Source organism: Acinonyx jubatus, chromosome C1 (genome assembly GCF_027475565.1).
Source record: "Acinonyx jubatus isolate Ajub_Pintada_27869175 chromosome C1, VMU_Ajub_asm_v1.0, whole genome shotgun sequence".
Lineage (NCBI taxonomy): Eukaryota > Metazoa > Chordata > Mammalia > Carnivora > Felidae > Acinonyx > Acinonyx jubatus.
The window spans coordinates 34,984,705-35,003,249 of NC_069381.1; the positions used below are offsets into that span (position 1 = coordinate 34,984,705).

At 39.1% G+C, this 18,545-nt stretch overlaps 1 protein-coding gene across 3 annotated transcripts in view; it reads right to left on the reverse strand.

The window, feature by feature from the left end:
- The window catches only part of EIF2B3 (eukaryotic translation initiation factor 2B subunit gamma), a 120,781-nt gene extending 102,236 nt beyond the window's left edge, over window positions 1-18,545 (reverse strand). For 2 of the 3 annotated variants that reach the window (XM_027059370.2, XM_015066844.3), the window contains exons 1-3: window positions 18,392-18,545; window positions 15,557-15,716; window positions 11,687-11,832 (exon numbers count right to left, since the gene is read on the reverse strand). In XM_027059370.2, coding sequence (XP_026915171.1) covers window positions 11,687-11,832; window positions 15,557-15,704 — 294 coding nt within the window. In that variant the 5' untranslated portion in view covers window positions 15,705-15,716; window positions 18,392-18,545. Of the gene's footprint in view, window positions 1-11,686; window positions 11,833-15,556; window positions 15,717-18,339 lie in introns of all 3 variants that reach the window. The other variant, XM_015066845.3, reaches the window with a different exon arrangement.

Here is an 18,545-nt window from a genome sequence, read left to right on the forward strand (position 1 = left end):
AAAAGTCCCAGGATGACAGCTCTGCAGCAGGCCTAGAGAGCAAACAGTAGAGATTTGAAGAGAGAATGGATGGCTCCTAAGAGGGTTGTCTCAAAGGAAACAAAAACAAAAACAAAACAAAAAATTGGTATGTTTAAATATACTGATACATTTATGTTCCTTTTAGAAGTCTGAGGACGAAAAAAAAAAAAGTCTGAGGATGAATTAATGATGGAAACACAGAAAACCAAGCAACTTTGAAAGTGTGGCAATTGATAACTCTAAGCAAACAAAACATTGCATATAGAAGAAGTAAAAACTTGTAAGGGATGACAGAACCATTTATCTTGATCCAGGCAGTAGTTATACAACAATAACACATTTGTCAAAACTCAGTACACTGAAAAGGGTGAATTTTTTACTCTCTATAATTTATACCTCAATAAATCTGATTTAGAAAAATTATAGAACTGTACATTTAAAATGGGCATATTTATATCATATATAAATCATAATAAAACTGATTTTTAAAAAAGAAAGTATAATACTAGTATACTGCATGGTTAAGCTCTAAATAAGCCCTCATGATTGATTTAATAAAAAATTATGACATACCTGTATTTGGGAGATTAAGAAAGGGGAAGTTTGTATATGTATACACGGAAGGGCAGATGGGCTGGTAAGTGAACCAAATCCTTATCTTTCACAGTAGAAATTCAATCGATCATCTAGAACTAAAACTAAAAAAACAGTAGTATAAATATGTTACTTAAAAATACTGAGGACGTTACCAGAAGGAAAAAGAGCTGAAAGTAGTTGCTTCTGAAGAGCAAAATCATGAATGAGCATTTTTGCTGAAAAAAGAAATGAATGAGGCAACATTCTAGAAAAAAAAAAAAATTATGAATGAGGAAGGATAGTGCAGGAGACCTTTTATCCTTCACTCAAAGTTTTACAGAACTATTTGATTAAGTTGTATACATTATGTACATCTACAAAGTACATACTAAAGAGAGAACGTGAAAACACAATTTAGGAATAAATTTGACAAAAGATAAGTAAGATTTTTATGATGAAAATTATAAAACTTTACTGAGATATATTTTAAAAGCCTGAAATAAGTGGAGAGATTCTAAGTGAATTTGAGCCTAAACTATGAAAAGCAAAACTAAAAATTTAAGCAAAGTATCTTTAAGACCTCAGAAGGGAAGCCACCTGGGTGGCTCAGTGGTTAAGCGTCTGACTTTTGATCATATGGTTTTTGAGTTCAAGCCCCGCGCTGGGTTCTGCGCTGTTGGCATGAAGCCTGCTTGGTATTCTGTTTCATCTCTCTGTCCCTCACCTGCTTGTGCTCTCTCTCTCTCAAAAATAAGTAAATAAATGAACTTTATATATACATATAAAAAGCTCATAAAGGGAAGAATTTCTAAATTGTGACAGAAATCACAAACCATAAAGGAAAAGAATGAAAAATCAATTACATTAAAATTTAAAATCTTCTATTTCTCCTAGATCTCAGACTGCAGTATATAAACATCATTCTCCACAAAAAGAAACCAGGGCTTTTTTTTTTAAACCTCTTTGTTGAGGTATGATTGACATGTAAAAAGCTGTACATAAGAAAATCAGGACTTTTTTAAATGTCTGATTTCAGAGCTGGATACAATGCAATAAGAAGTACACATATGATGGGGCGCCTGGGTGGCGCAGTCGGTTAAGCGTCCGACTTCAGCCAGGTCACGATCTCGCGGTCCGTGAGTTCGAGCCCCGCGTCAGGCTCTGGGCTGATGGCTCGGAGCCTGGAGCCTGTTTCCGATTCTGTGTCTCCCTCTCTCTCTGCCCCTCCCCCGTTCATGCTCTGTCTCTCTCTGTCCCAAAAATAAATAAAAAAACGTTGAAAAAAAAATTAAAAAAAAAAAAAAGAAGTACACATATGAAACATTATTACAAAAATTTGAAATTGAATCTAGCTAACATTTAGATCCAAATTACAATTTATAAGAAAATACTGGGAAAGAAAAACAAGTTAAGTGACATCAGTAGAGAGCAACCAGACACACGACAGATGTCAGAGATTCTACATGACAAATAACCTGTTTTCTTTGATAAATCAGTGGCATAAAGCTTAACCAACTGAGCCACGCAGGCGCTCCAGACTGGGGGAAAACTTGTAACCATATAACTAAAGGATTAGTATACAGAATATACAGAGTATATGTATAAGTAAGAAAAAGATGGGATGCCTGGGAGGCTCGGTTGAGCATCCGACTCTTGATTTTGGCTCAGGTCACTGGTGGGTTTGAGCCCAGCATGGGCCTCTATGCTGACAGCACAGAGTCTGTTTGGGATTCTATCTCCCTCTCTCTCTACCCCTTCCCTGTTTGTGCTCTCTCTCTCAAAAATAAATATATAGACAGACAGACAGACAGAAAGAAAGAAAGAAAGAGAGGGAGGTATAACCCAAACACAAAATGGGCAAAGGATATGAGAAATTCAATGAAAAGGAAAATGACCAATATACCTAGCAAAAAAAAATCTCCCCCAAAGCCTCAATTTCACAAATAATCAAGGAAACGCAAATTAAACCAAGAATGAGGTACCATTTCACACCCATCATATTAATGAAAATTTAAGTTTGAGAATACCAATTGTTAATAAGGACAGGCAGAAATCAGAACTCTAATTCATACTACCGGTGGGAATGTAGACTAATATGACTGCATTCATATTTGCCAGTATCTAGTAAAGCTGGAAATGCACATACCTTATGATCTGCACATCACTCCTAGGTGTCTATCTTCAAAACAAGAGCACAAAGAAACTGGTGCAAGGATGGACGTTAGTACTATACATGATGCAAGAAAAGAAAGCAAACTAACTGTCCCAAGAAGAGGAATGGATAAAAACTCTTAACAAGGACTCAGTTCCAATTTGGAGAGACTGCCTCTGCAAGGAAAGTTTTTGCTAAGCTCATGCCAGAAAGAAGAGAAGGAAGGCCTTTGTCCATCAAGTCCTTAGCCAAATCTTATTCTGCCTAGCCTCAATTTTTCCCTCTCCAGTGGATACAAATATTGACCTTCCCCATAACCCCGATCAATCCAAACATGCCTTCTCCTCTATACCTAGACACCTGAGCAGTGGTAAAAGACAGAAAAACAAGAAAAAAAATTACCACGACTGTACTAATTGTGGTAATTATAATTTATATTCTTCAACCCCAGCTATACTCCTGATGCTGCTCAGGTCTCCTTCTCAGTGTCCATAGTCAGCTCTCTCCCATTTTCCAGTGACAATTCTAAAGCTTCACTACTCACAGGTCCCAATCCCATCACGTTTCTCTCTCCACATTCTCAACAGACAAATGCACCTCCTACTTCATCGAGAATACAGAGGCCTCAGGAGTGAATTTTTTTAATTCCTATCTCTCCTTCTTGATCTGCTTTTGAGTTTCCCTTTCTTCCTATCTTCTCATTTCAGTGGAAGATATAGTCTTCCTCTTGCCCAAAGCTGCTCCTTCATTCCTTCTTGTCTCCGTGGGGACCTCATTCATCATTTATCTTTCTTCTATACCTCTCCACTGGCCCTTTTGCTCTCTTATAAAAATGTTCAAGCTGCTTCCATCTTAAAAATACACTTGGGGAGGGGTGCCTGGGTGGCTCAGTCAGTTAAGTGTCCGACTTCGGCTCAGGTCATGATCTCGCGGTCTGTGGGTTCGAGCCCCACGTCGGGCTCTGTGCTGACAGCTCGGAGCCTGGAGCCTGTTTCAGATTCTGTGTCTCCCTCTTTCTCTGACCCTCCCCTGTTCATGTTCTCTCTGTCTCAAAAATAAATAAATGTTAAAAAAATTTTTTTGGAAAAAAAAAAAAAAACACTTGGGGAGCCTGGGTGGCTCAGTCAGTTAAGCATCTGACTTTGGCTCAGGTCATGATCTCACATGTTCATGAGTCTGAGCCCCATGTTAGGCTCTAGACTGACAGTGCAGAACCTGCTTGGGATACTCTCTCTCCCTCTCTCTCTCTCTCTGCCCCTGCCCAACTGGTGCTGTCTCCGTCTCTCTCGAAATAAGTAAATGAACTTTAAAAAAATAAAATGAAGGGAAATAAAATCTTTAATGGGGTGCCTGGGTGGCTTAGTCGGTTAAGCATCTGACTTTGGCTCAGGTCATGATCTCATGGTTCATGAGTGTGAGCCCTGCATTGAACTCTGCACTCTCAGTGCAGAGCCTGCTTGGGATACTCTCTCTCTCCCTCTCTTTCTGCCCCTCCCCAGCTTGCTCTCTCTCTCAAAAAATAAATAAATAAATATAAATACATAAATAAAATCTTTAAAAAATTAGATAAATAAAAATGCTTTTGGAAATCCAGACAAAAAGACCAACTCACTCATAAGGGAAAGAAAGATTTTTCACCTGTACTTTTTTGAACAGCAACATTATATAACATAATCCATGAGAGAATTTAAGATATTTAAGAAAAAAATGTGAGTCAAGGATTTCATATCCATATAAATTAGCTTTGAAATATAAAGGCTGCAGATAATCTGCTAAGCATTGATATCATGAAGACTTCGTAAGGAATCTACTAGAAATAAGCTTCAGATAGCCAAATGCCTGGAGAGACAAGGACTACGGCCTGGTGGCAGTGATCATTAACCGCTACCACATCACAAAAAGACAATCTGGGCTGCATGGATAGCTTAGTAGGTAGACCATGCAACTTGATCTCAAGGTTGTGAATTTGAGCCCCATGTTAGGTGTGGAGCCTACTTAAAAGAGAGAGAGAGAGAAAGAGAGAGAGAATCAGCAAATATGTGCCTCCAGATAGAAGAACACAACACCACCTATGAAAGTCTTGCCCCAAAATTCAAAACCTGAGTTTAATGGAGCCTCTAGGTCCAACTACCAATACCAACACCAATATATATAGAGAGATACTTATTAAACAACACCACATGGTTGCAATCAACAAAATGCAGACTGTGGGAGGGAAAATATACAAGAAAAAGATCCAATTTCTCCAGCAAATAAATTAATGGGAAAAAAGAGATAGAGGTAAAATTTATATATTAAAAGAGACATTTCAACCAATTGTAATGTACAGGCCTTATTTGCCTCCTGATTTAAATAAACACACTAAAAAATATTTTAAAGTTATATTTATAAGGCAACTAGAACTCATACACTGGATATTTGACGATACTAAAGAATTATCAGTTTGTTTTTTTAGGCATTATAATGGCATTATAGTTTTATTCTTATTTTACTTTATTTTTAAATGTTTATTTTTGAGAGAGAGAAAGCATGCAAGCTGGAGAGGGGCAGAGAAAAAGGGGGACAGAGAATCTGAAGAGGGTTCTGCGCTGGCAGCAGAGAGCCCGATGCAGGGCTCGAACTCATGAACCATGAGATCATGACTTGAGTCAAAGTTGGACACTTGGCTGACTGAGCCACTCAGGCTCCCCAGTTTTTTCATTTTTTAAAGAGCTCTCAAAAAATGATCTCATCTTAGTAGTATATTCTGAAATGCTTAGAGATGAAATAATATGATGTCTAAGATTTGTTGTTTTTTTTTTTTAATTTTTTTTTTCAACGTTTATTTATTTTTGGGACAGAGAGAGAGACAGAGCATGAACGGGGGAGGGGCAGAGAGAGAGGGAGACACAGAATCGGAAACAGGCTCCAGGCTCTGAGCCATCAGTCCAGAGCCTGACGCGGGGCTCGAACTCCCGGACCGCGAGATCGTGACCTGGCTGAAGTCGGATGCTTAACCGACTGTGCCACCCAGGCGCCCCTGAGATTTGTTTTAAAAGAACATGAGAGGGAGCAAGATAGGTGGGGATATAGATGAAATGAGATTTGCCATGGGAACTATTGACAATGTAACAATGTAATAGATACATTGGCAATGTTCTATTTTTGTACATATTTGAAGTTTTCCCTAATAAAAAAAAATTTTTTAAACTATGGTCCATAATTGGTATTTAATAAATTAAGCAATTATAATCATTAGTATTAGTTGACTCTCAATAAATATTTACTAACTGAATGAGTTCAGACATAGATAAGACTGAATCATCCATCAACAAATATGAAACATTATTGTGAAGAAGATTTAAAATCTAAGAATTTTCAGGGGGTGCCTGGGTGGCTCAGTTGGTTAGGCAATCAACTTCAGCTCAGGTCATGATCTCACGGTTTGTGAGCTCGAGCCCCGCATTGGGCTCTGTGCTGACAGCTCAGAGCCTGAAGCCTGCTTTGGATTCTGTTGTCTCCCCCTCTCTCTACCCCTCCCCTGCTCATGCTCTGGGTCTCTCTGTCTCTTAATAATAAATAAACATTAAAATTTTTTTTTTAAATCTATGAATTTTCATGTCATCAACACCAACTATAAGAATGGAGCTCACTCACCCACGGCGTGGGAGAATGAATGAACCAATAATCTCTCTTGGTAAGTCAAAGAAAGAGGGTGGGCAGATGAAATAAAAAGCGAGAAGCCAGTAAGTCAGCAAAAATTGTGGCATAAGATAAGGCAAAATGAGGTAGAAAACAGTGCCAGAAGAATAAAGCCAAATGAAATATATGTCTGTTAGTTGAAAAAACACATAGCAAATATGATGTTCAGCTTCAATATCTAATATGCAGACGTGATGGAAGTTTCCACATATAAAATATATTTAGCAAATGCAATGTAAATGAAAAAAATTATAAATTAAATTTAAACAAAAAAGTCAGATAAAGCTAATATACTATTGTGGTCTGAGAAAAGCCATGTGGGATAACCTCACAGTAATATTTGGGGAACTCAATCTGGAGGAAATAGGTAAAGATAAAAGAACTAGAAGCTAATAAACTCCCAAATCTCAAAGGGAGTATAATCTTACCTAAAATCTTACTTAAAACAGACCAAGAGTCCTCAAATGTTTAGGAAGCTGCTTTGTGGGCACAGGGTAAGAGAAATAAATTGGTTCAATAGGGCAATGCTTTTAAACCATGGCACAGCCTGGGGGTACAACTTCCTATTTTAGAGAGGTACTTGCCATCTCTTAGTGAACACCAACAAACTGCCTTCTCAGACTATTTTACTTTCTTCAACTGTTTATATGTATTTCTATTGCCTTTCCTACAAGATCGTGTTGATCCCAACCAGACAGTTCTAAATTTTGGCTTAGCTCAGGTCTTACTTTGATCTTAATGGCTATTTAGTAGTCTACTATGTTTCTCCATAGGTTAGCTTTGCTGCCTCTGCTCTAGGTTGGAATGCAAGTTGATGTGAAGTCAGGATTTCAGGAGCCATTGGTAAAGGAGAAACCAAGTAGAGATAGCAAAGACAACAGAGACTTGCTAGCCAAAGTCACAGCTTGAGAAGAAGGCACAGAGGTAGGATTATATGTAAAAGGTGTCATGTAAGTGATGTAGAAACAAAGGGATAAAGGAAGAAAAGAAATGAGATTGTGCAGAGTGAATTAATGAGGACTCTTACGTTACGTTAAAGGGGAGCCCTAAAATAAGGATCAAATGATCAAAACCATAGGAAGGAGCAGTAACTTGAGAGTAAAGTATTCTATCAGCAGTTACTATACTCGCCTCCACATGCACTCTTCTATTTATAGTTGGCATTACCACTTCTCAAGCCTCTAAGAGTTATACAGGTCTCACATGAGACTTCTAGGATCTCCAGTTCCAGGTAAGGGTAAAAATATTCCTAAGATTTAGACTTAGGGAGCAAATAGAGATTGTACTTCCATCCTAAACTTTTAAACAGTAGCTGAAAGAGCCCCTGGCTAGTCCACTAAACACTCTAAGATTCTTGGTAAACTTGGCATCTGTTCCTGCGAAAGAACAGAATTATCATTTCATTTTCCTAGTGAAATTCCCCATATTCTCCCTAAGGAAAGAAGCAGCTGCACTCCAGAAAGTAACACACCCAACATAATGGAATTGGAAAACTCCACTCCAGTCAGAAACACCAAAACCTACTTGGATGGAAGCATAGAAAAACAGAAAGAGAGGCCACAAGTGAATGGAAAATGCCTATTACATATTGCACTGGAGATCCTGGCTAGGGCAATAAGACAGTTCAAAAAAAAAAAAAAAAAAAGCATAAAGATGAAAAAAGAAGAGGTAATACTGTTTTTATTTACAATCAATAAAGAATCTACAATTTAACAAAGTCAATATAGAAAACATGATTTTATGTCTATATACAAGCAATAAACAATTGATAATAGAGTAAAAAGCACCATTTATAATAACATCATTAAGGGTCGCCTGGGTGGCTCAGTTGGTTAAGCGTCCAACTTTGGCTCAGGTCATTATCTCACAGTTTGTGGGTTTGAGCCCCACGTTGGGCTTGCTGCTGTCAGCACAGAGCCCATTTTGGATCCTCTGTCTCCCTCTCTCTCCATCCCTTCCCTCTCACTCACGTGTGTGCTCTCTCTCAAATAAGCAAACATTAAAAAAAATCATTAAAAACATTTACCTAGGAAAAAATTTACCAAGAGATGTTCAAAGCTTCTACACTGAAAATTATAAAACACTATTGAGAGGAATTAAAGGAAATCTAAATAAATAGATGTTCAAGATTAGAAGAATCAATATTAAAATATCAATTCTCCCCAAACTGATCTATAGATTCAGTTCAATTCGTACTATAAATCTAAAATAATGAAGACAGGGGCGCCTGGGTAGCTCAGTCGGTTGAGCAGCTGACTTCTGCTCGGGTCATGATCTTGCGGTTCCTGAGTTTGAGCCCCACGTGGGGCTTTGGGCTGACAGCTCAGAGCCTGGAGCCTGCTTCAGATTCTGTTCTTCCTCTCTCTCTCTGCCCCTCCCCCACTCACCCTCTGTTTGTCTGTCTCTCTCTCTCAAAAATAAACATAAAAAAAATAATGAAGACATTATTCAATGTGGTATTGAAGTAAAGACAATGAAACAAAATAGAGAAAACAGAAATTGGCCACATACAGTCAGTTGATTTTCAGTGAAGGCACCAGTGCAATTCCATGGGGAAAGTAAAGTCTTTTTAACAAATGGTGCTGGAACAAATATCCATGTAGAAAAAAAGTGAACCTTTATCCTTATATCACACCACATACAAAATCAAATCAAGATGCAGTAGATATCCAACCATAAAAACTAAACTTTTTAGAAGTAAACATAAGAGAATATCTTCACAAGCTTGGGATAGGCAAAGATTTCTTAGAAAGGGCACAAAAACTGTATTAACCACAAAAGAAAAAAAATCAGTAATCTGAATTTCAGCAACATTGAAAACTTATGGTCATGAAGAGACACCATTAAGAAAGAAAAAAGGCAGCGGTGCCTGGGTGGCTCAGTCGGTTAGGTATCTGACTTTTGATTTTGGCTCAGGTCATGATCTCATGATTTTGTGAGATTGTGAGATTGCTGGCAGTGTGGAGCCTGCCTGGGATTCTCTCTCTCCCACTCTCTCTCTGCCCCTCCCCTGCTCATGTGTGCACACTCTCTCTCTCTCAAAATAAATAAATACTTAAAAATAAATAAAGTAAAAAGGCAAGCCAGACTGGCAGAAGATATTCACAACACATATCTGACAAAAGACTTACATCTAGAATATATAATTCTAGATGTAAAATACAATTTCTGTAATCAATAATTAAAAGGTAAACAACTCAATTTAAAAACAGGCAAATGCTTAAAATGGTGGTTAGCGGGGTGCCTGGATGGCTTAGTCAGTTAAGCATCCAACTCTTGATTTTGGCTCAGGTCATGATCTCATGGTTTTGTGGGTTCTAGCCCCAAGTTGGGTTCTGTGCTGCCAGCAGAAGGCCTGCTTGGGATTCTCTGGCTCTCCCTCTCTCTTTGCCGCTCCCCCACACGTTCTCTCTCTCCCTCTCTCTCCCCACCCAAAATAAATAAAAACGAACTTTTTAAAAAAAATTAAAGAAGAAAAGGTGATTAGCATCATTACAATCAGAGAAATTCAAATTAAAACCACAATGAGTGGGGCGCCTGGGTGGCTCAGTAGGTTGGGCATCCGACTTCAGCTCAGGTCATATTCTCACAGTTTGTAGTTTGAGCCCCGCATTGGGCTCTGTGCTGACAGCTCAGAGCCTGGAGCCTGCTTCGGATTCTGTGTCTCCCTGTCTCTGGCCCTCCCCTGCTCACACTCTGTCTCACTCTCTCTCTCAAAAATAAATAAACATTAAAAAAAATTTTTTTTAAAACCACAATGAGTAACTACTCCATAGATAGCCACTAGAATGGATAAAATGTAAAAGACGATACCAAGTGTCAATGAAGATGTGCAGCAAATGCAACCCTTACACATTGTTGATGGAAGTATAAAATGGTATAACCACTTGGAAAAGTATTTGGTAGTTTCTAGTAAAGTAAACCCTACAACCTAGAATATTTTCACAAAAGACTTGTAGAACAATGTTCCTAACAGCTTTATTCATGACATCCCCAAATTAGAAACAACCCAAATGGCCATCAACAGGTAAATAAGTAAACAGTGGTATACTTATTCAATGGAATAAACACACACACACACACACACACACACACACACACACACACACACTAGTTATACTTGCAATAAGACTCTGAAAAATATTACATTAAACTAAAGAAACCAGACTAAAATGGTATGATTCCATTTATACCTAGTTCATGAACAAAGTTAACATGTGAGTTAACTCAAGGGGGGCAGGGGGCTGGAAGGTTGAGGGTAGCTTACTAAAAAGAAGTAAAAAGGAACTTTTAGAGGTAATGGAAATGTTCTAGATTTGGGTAATGGTAATCAGGGTGTATATATCTGTCAAAATTTATTGAACTATATACTTACTATCTGTGTATTTTACTGTATGTAAATTATTTCCCAATAAAGGTGGGATGGCGGGAAAGGCCAAGTACATTTCTACATTAATTTTTTGTTCTTTAGTGCATAGGTAGGTTGAAACTATTAATGTTTGTAGTCATGAGAAATACCCAGAGAGTCCGCTCCCCAATTCAAACAAGATGCCAACATTATCATACAGATTGAATTTTTCCCAAAGGACATCAATTTCAAAATAATTTACAGTGGATATTTCTCAGCTCATAGGCCACAGGCCACTAGGGAGACTATGTCCTCATATCCATAAGCCCTTGTTAGTATCTAATCAAAGTAGACCAAAAGGTCAAATATTAACATGTTGCAGGGGTGGGGGTCCGGAATTTTTGAAAGTTCCTTTATATTTCTTTCTAGTCAACCTGTCATCTGCAAAGTCAACTGTCGCTTTCATTTTTATCACTATAGATTAAATTCACTTGTTCATGAACTTCATTTAAATGGAATCTTTTAAAGCACATTTGAAGTATACCTCTTTCATAGGGATGTACAATTACTCAAAAATATTGGAAACCAGTGCCTGTGACAACTAAACACCTAAATCTTCATTAATAATCAAAATAGGGGTGCCTGGCTGGCTTGGTCAGAGGAGCATGTGACTTCTGATATGGAGTTTAAGCCCCACATTAGGTACAGAGATTACTTACATAAATAAATAAATACATAAACTTTAAAAACATAATCAAAATAAAAAGCAGTTGAAGAGTACATGGGGCAACAAAATATGTGATGCAAAAATATATTTTCAAAAAAGCACTGTAAGCTGTAATGCACTGTGAAAACATCAATGATATTTATCTTCAGTAAACAATAAAAATTAAGAAATAGCTTCTCACCTTAAGTTTTGGATATATTTGGCGCAGAGAATCTGCAGTTCCCTTGTCAGCTTCATCAGTAATACATACAACATCTAGCTTCATTTTCATCTTGAATTCTGCGGATAGAGCCTTTTGGACATCCCTGGTTGTAATAACAATGACTTCTACAGCACAAAACAAAAAAAGAAGGAAAGACACAAAAACTCGCTTTCATTTAGACAGTGGTTTCACTATTTCAATTAGATTTGGTCTCTTTCTAGATTTATTTATTGTTATTTTTTTAAGTTTATTTATTTTGAAAGAGACAGAGAGTGTGAGCAGGGGAGGGGCAGAGAGACAGGGAGAATCACAAGCAGTCTCTGTGTTGTCAGTGCAGAGGCTGATGCAGGGCTCAAACTCACAAAACTGTAAGATCATGACCTGAGCCGAAATCAAGAGCCAGATGGATACTTAACTGACTGAGCCACCTAAGAGCCCCTGTTTCTAAATGTAATAATAATAGCTAATATTATTGAGTCTTTCCAATGTATTTTACACGCATTCTCTCAATTCTTACAAAAACTCATTTTTACAAATGAGGAAACCTCGACTAAAAGATATTAAGTGACTTTGTTCAGGGTCACACAATTAGTAAGCAATGGATTCAAGATAAAACTCAGTTCTGATGATTCGAGCCCACACTTTAGTATATTACATGCCACTTCTTGATGTAATGAACTCAGAAGAGCATTCATCGAATCATACACAAACAGGATTACATTTAAAATTTTCATTCACTACAAAGGAGCTATCACCACTTCCCACCAAGCAGCCATAAGTGTTTCATTGAGGATCACAATGAACCCTACTAAGAAGCAATTTCCACAAAACAGATGTCTTCATCTTATCCATATAGCTGTTAACCAATGACAGGAAACTTGGGGTTTTGTTATCTTTGGGATTTTTGGTAGGGTAATGTAATTCACTACAACATAACATGTGTTGCTGATGTTTGAAGATCAGATTTTAGTGTCTCTAAAGTGAAACAATTTCCACTTGTTCTGTGATAGTGTTCTAGGTAACAATTATGTCTCCCTTTCACTGCAATCATATTTTTCTCTTCTTTCTTCCTCTTTCTTTTTTCTTTTCCAAATCATTTAACTTCCCTTCCTTCCTTCTCTCTTCTTCCATTCCCCACTTTGCTTTCTTTTAGTCACTAACTCATTCATCCAATAAATAAAAACACTTTTAATATGAAAAGGAAAAACAGGCACTGAAAAGTCAGAAATGGAACTCAACATGGTTCCTATTCTTAAGAAACTTAAGATGGAGAAATTATACATAGAAATGACTAAGGAAGGCTTTCTGAAAGGGATGGCCTTTGAGATAGGTCAAAATAAATTCAAGTCCAACAAACATTTTTTTAGTACACACTGTATGTAAATGCTGATATTACAAGGATGAATGAGATATAGTACCTGCTCTCAGAGATATCAGTCTCCCAGGCCACTAATTATAGCATAAAACAGGCCTTGGGTAGTTCTGAGATAGAAAAACACAGTGAGATGGAACCACAGAGGACAGGATGATTGATGCTGTTTAGAATTTCAAAGAGATGGTACCATTTTGGAGAGGACATTTTAGGTAGAGTGGATAGAGTGAAGGGAGTAACTGCATATGTGGGACAGTCTAGTAACTGGACTAAGACTCTTGTGGAGAGAAAGAAAAATGCTAAGCAGAGCCACATTAACTTCTCTAAACTCGCGAACAATATGAACAAAGTGAATAAAGATTTTGCCATCAAACTCCAGAATCTTGGGATGCCTAGGTGGCTCAGTTGGTTAGGCGTCTGACTTGGGCTCAGGTCATGATCTCACAGTTTTTGAGTTCAAGCCCCGCATTGGGCTCTGTGCTGACAGCTCAGAGCCTGAAGCCTGCTTCGGATTCTGTGTCTCCTTCTCTCTCTGTTCACCCTCCCCGACTTGTTCTCTGTCTCTCTCTCTCTCAAAAATAAATAAATGTAAAATCAAAAAAAATTTTTTTTTACTCCAGAATCCTGTGTTTAGGAGGCACTCCTCAAATCTCTCTCTCCCTCCCTCTACCCCTCTCCCATGCTTGCGCACACTCTCTCTTAAAAAAAAAAAAAAAGAACAGAAAAGAAAGAAAGAAGAAAAAAAATCTTTTCTAAAACAGATCTCTTTTTTTGGTTTGTTTTTAATTTTAGGGAAAGAGAACACAAGTGGGGGAGAGTGGCAGAGAGAGGGAGGGACAGAGAGGAGAGGGAGAGAGAATCTCAAGCAGGCTCCATGCTTAGTGTGGAGCCCAACGTGGGGCTCAATCCCATGACCCTGGGATCATGACCTGAGCTGAAATCAAGAGTCAGGCACTCAAACTACTGAGCCACCCAGGCGCCACCTAAAACATATTTCTTAAAAAAATTTTTTTAATGTTTATTTATTTTTGAGAGAGAGAGAAAGAGACAGAGTATGAGTGGGGGAGGGGCAGAGAGAGGAGACAGAATCTGAAGCAGGCTCCAGGCTCTGAGCTGTCAGCACAGAGCCTGATGTGGGGCTCCAACTAGTGAACCATGAGATCAAGACCTAAGCTGAAGTCAGACGCTTAACTGATTGAGTCACCCAGGAGCCTCTAAAACATATCTCTTAACATCAGTGTCATAAAGACTACTGCATAGAAATGTTCACAGGTTTGTCTCAGGAAGGCAGTTCTCATAGTGGAATGAACACCAGAATACAAGACTGTGCCCCAGGATCTGACACTACTTCCATCTGGTACTCAGATTTGCTATATCTAACTATAGGACACCTCAAACTCATCATGGCCAAAGCTGAACTCATTATATTCATTCAAACCTGTTCGTTGACTCATATTACCTTTCCTAGTTACTGGTATCACCATCTAGTCACCTAGTCACCCAAGCAAAAAGTAGAGGGAACTCTTCTCTCTTTTTCCACTCTCCCTCTCCATTAATCATCAACTTTGTCAAATGTTCCTTCTTCTCCATCCTTAGTGCTACTTCTTTAGTTCAGGCCCTCTTTAATACTGGTGTGGACTTCTGTATCAATTTCCCAACTCATCTCCCTGCTTGTAGCCTTGAGTCCTTCAAATCCATTCTTTATAGAGATTCCAAAGCAATATTTCTAAAACGTGCATTTAGGGGGACCTGGGTGGCTCAGACGGTTGAGCATCCAACTCTGGCTCAGGTCATGATCTCATGGTTCATTAGTTCAAGCCCCACATCGGGCTCACTGCTGTCAGCACAGAGCTTGCTACAGATCCTCTGTCCTCCTCCTCTCTCTCTGAGCTTCCCATGCTTGTGCTCTCTCTCAAAAATAAATGAAATATTAAAAACAATTTTTTAATAAAAAATAAAATGTGCATCTCAGTTGTCAAATATATTAATTACCATAAGGCTGTTCATAATATTCACTTATCTTTTTAATGTCTGTAGGATCTGTAGTCTTGTCCCCTCTCTTTATATTTGTATCACCCCACTAGACTTTAAGGTTCTAGAAATCAGGGCCTAAGTTACCTTTCCAATTCTGTACCCCTTAATATATCAATATATCACCTGGTACATATAGATTCATAGTAAGTACTGACTATGAGGTACTGACTTGGAATCCCTCTGTGCTCTTTCTGATATCCTTATAGGAGTAATCTTGGATCATTGTGGAGAGCAGCTCTAAAACAGTAACAGCACTATCTTCTCAACCTTTTTTACATAGCAATAGAGTACTTCTATGTTCTTAATTAAAAGAGGCCAGTCTCCAGCCAATGCTGAGTCCTGGTCTTCTCTCATTCATCCTCTCTCACTCTTGTAAAGCCGACAAATCATTGGGATCAAACATCCCCAAAGTTTTATGAGTACATCTCATTGCCATAGCTCACCTTCAAATCCAACACGCTCAAGCAGGTTCAGTGGGTACCAAATTAAAGGTTTGTTCCCAACTGGAAGCAGAGGTTTGGGAATGCTGGAAGTCAGGTCTGTCATCCGAGATCCCCCTCCAGCTGCCATCACTACTGCTTGAAATTCCATTTTCACAAACAGCTATCACAGAGAAAAACAATTAACAGGGAAAAAAAAGTAACAAATTCAAAGCATACATAGTACTAACCCTATTTCTATTTAGGTTACTGATAATCACTTATGTCAAATGTGTCACTTCCAACTCCAATAACCACTATAAGAAAATTTCCTTAGCTACAGTATAAACATCACCTTTATCACATTTTCTGACTCACCAATATAAACTCTCAGCTCCAGCCAGGGGAGATGGGCTGAAGGAGAGATATGAATTAAAGAAACCTGGCCCTTTCCCTTGAGTGCTCACAATTAAGTGGAGAAGATAAATTCAGTAAATTACAATATACTATCATTAGTGTCGTGGCAGGAATATATCAAAGATGCAGTAGGCATTTGGTGAAGGTAATACCTAAGTATTCCTAGAAAAGACAGGGAGTTTTACAGGAAGGTAATATTTGAGGGGACTTTTGAAGGAGTAAGAGTTTACCAAGTGGGCTTCTGATATGAGTTCTAATTTCTTGAAAAAATCTGGAAACTTCTGACTAGAATTAACAGCATAAATACAAGCACACTAGGTTTCTGAAAAGTATGAGATGACTTAAGATTCCTCCAATAATTCAGCCATCTGCTCTCTTCCACATTATCCCCAACTGTGAAAGATATTACTGTAAACACAAACGTAGGGATGTATCTGAACCTAGATTTGCAGAGCCCAAACAAATCAGATTAATTCCTTTCTCTAAACTCAAGGTAATAAACAAACCTGTTTGACCTTCAAAAGAATCTCTTTACAGCAGCTACCACAGAAAAGGTGCACGGTAAAAGGTCCTAAATCCTTACTGGTTTAAAATAAAAGTACTCCTTAATTTACAATAAATGATAAAACTTTTTAAGTACCAGTGTGAAATGCAATGTTCAGAAAAAAAAAATCTGAAACCAAATTGGCAAATAATGCTGCACCCTCCCCTGTAATTATGATCAGTCCTGGGTCCTCATCATTATTTAAACTGCAGCAGTTACACCCGGTATACCCAAGGCACAAAGTGAAGCCTCCTGAACAACATCCACAACTTAAAGATATGGTAATTTCAATTTCAGCAACCACTGCCTCAGAATGGAATTTAACTTCAATGTGGTACTGTATAACTCCTATCACATCTGATGTTATTATGAAAAGAGCATGGGACCTTTCAGAGTCAAAAGACCAGATTTTGAGTTCTGGTTCTGCCACGTCTAGGTGAGATGACCAGTGGCCTGACATTTAAAACTCTGAGTGTCCTCAGTTCCTGGAAGGGAGCCTGGTTTAAGCTCATAGACCCCTGAATCAGATGGCCGGATTTGAATTCTAACCCTAACCTGCATTAGTTGTGTGAACTAAGGCAAGCTTCATAAATTCTCTTCGTCTCAGTTTTATTTTGTAAGATGAGGATAATTACTACTTCGCAGCGTTGTTTTGAAGAGTAAATAAGTTAATCTATGTAAAGCACACAAAATAATGGCAATCCCACAATAAGCACTGTGTTTGACATCATTAGACAGAGGCTAGGTCATGGAAAGCCTTTTGTGCCAAATGAACCATGCTGTTGCGTAATTCTGGTCTTTGTGTTGCTCCTCTTGCTTTGTAGATTGCCTTTCTCCTTTGCCTAGAAATCACCTACTTAAGCTTCAGTCTAAGAATCATCTTTCTTAAAAAACCATTCCTAACCTCTCCTATCCTCCTGATAGAAGCAACTCCTTCCCTCTTAGGTGCTTCCATTCTACCATGTACAGATCATCTCTGTCTTCCCAGGCTTTATTGCACATATATTTAAATGTCTGTATCTCGTGAGTTCCTTGAAGGCAAGGACCGTGTCAACACTGTATTCTCAGTACCTAACACAATTTCCATCAGATGCCTGGCACTCAATCAGTGTTTGTGGAATAAGCATCTGTGAACATCTCAACAACCGCCTGTAAAAGTCAAGCTCAAACACGTGAAGGGACATTAGACCCCAGGTCACCAGGATCTAAGGTTTCTGCTCTCCGCAAGGCTCTCGGTGATAATCATGAACATAACTAACCATGATCCAGACAGATTGTCAAATGCCTCAATGTCACTGACACGACTCTGAGTGATAAAAATCACGAGTCTCGTTAGCCTCCCAAGGTTTAGAGTGGGGGGTTCATGGCATCTCATACATGCCTCCATCATGGCACTCGTTGCCTTCTCCTTTTGTACACTGGTAAGATAAAACACTATCATAATTGGGTCTCTCATCTGGACTTTATTGCATTCCTATTTCTATTTAATTTGCTTGCCCCTAAACAACTAAAAATAGGCAGAATAAATGAAGGGCTGAAGTGGAAAGAGTTCAGGCACTGTGCTGAGTGGTCCAGGATCTGGGTTCTCGTTCGCTGTGACTTCAAGTAGATCCTCCCCTCCCTCAAACTCCTTTCCATCTGTTGCACAAGGTGGTTGGCTCACATTCTCTCCAAGATCCCTTCTAGTTCGGCTACTTAGCTGCTTGGCCGGGTCAGACAGGGACTCGAGCGGGCGACTCCAGGGCTCTGCAACCCCGCCCACCTCCTGAGGCCTTCCTCGGCCGGGATCGAGGAGCCTGCTTTCCCCATATGAGCGGGGCCCGGCTGCCCCCACCGCGGTGCTCACCCCCAACAGCCAGCTCGTAAGGGGCCTGGCAGCGTTAACGCCGCAGCTTTACCTCTCGACTCCTGGCGCGCCACAGCAGCTCCCAGCTCACCCCACGCCGCCTCCGCCTGCCAGTCTAAAAGCGCAGGCGCGCGATGGCCGAACAGATCGATGGGATGCGCTGGGCAGGCCCGCGTAGAAGGGACGAGCGTCGAGCAATAGATTTC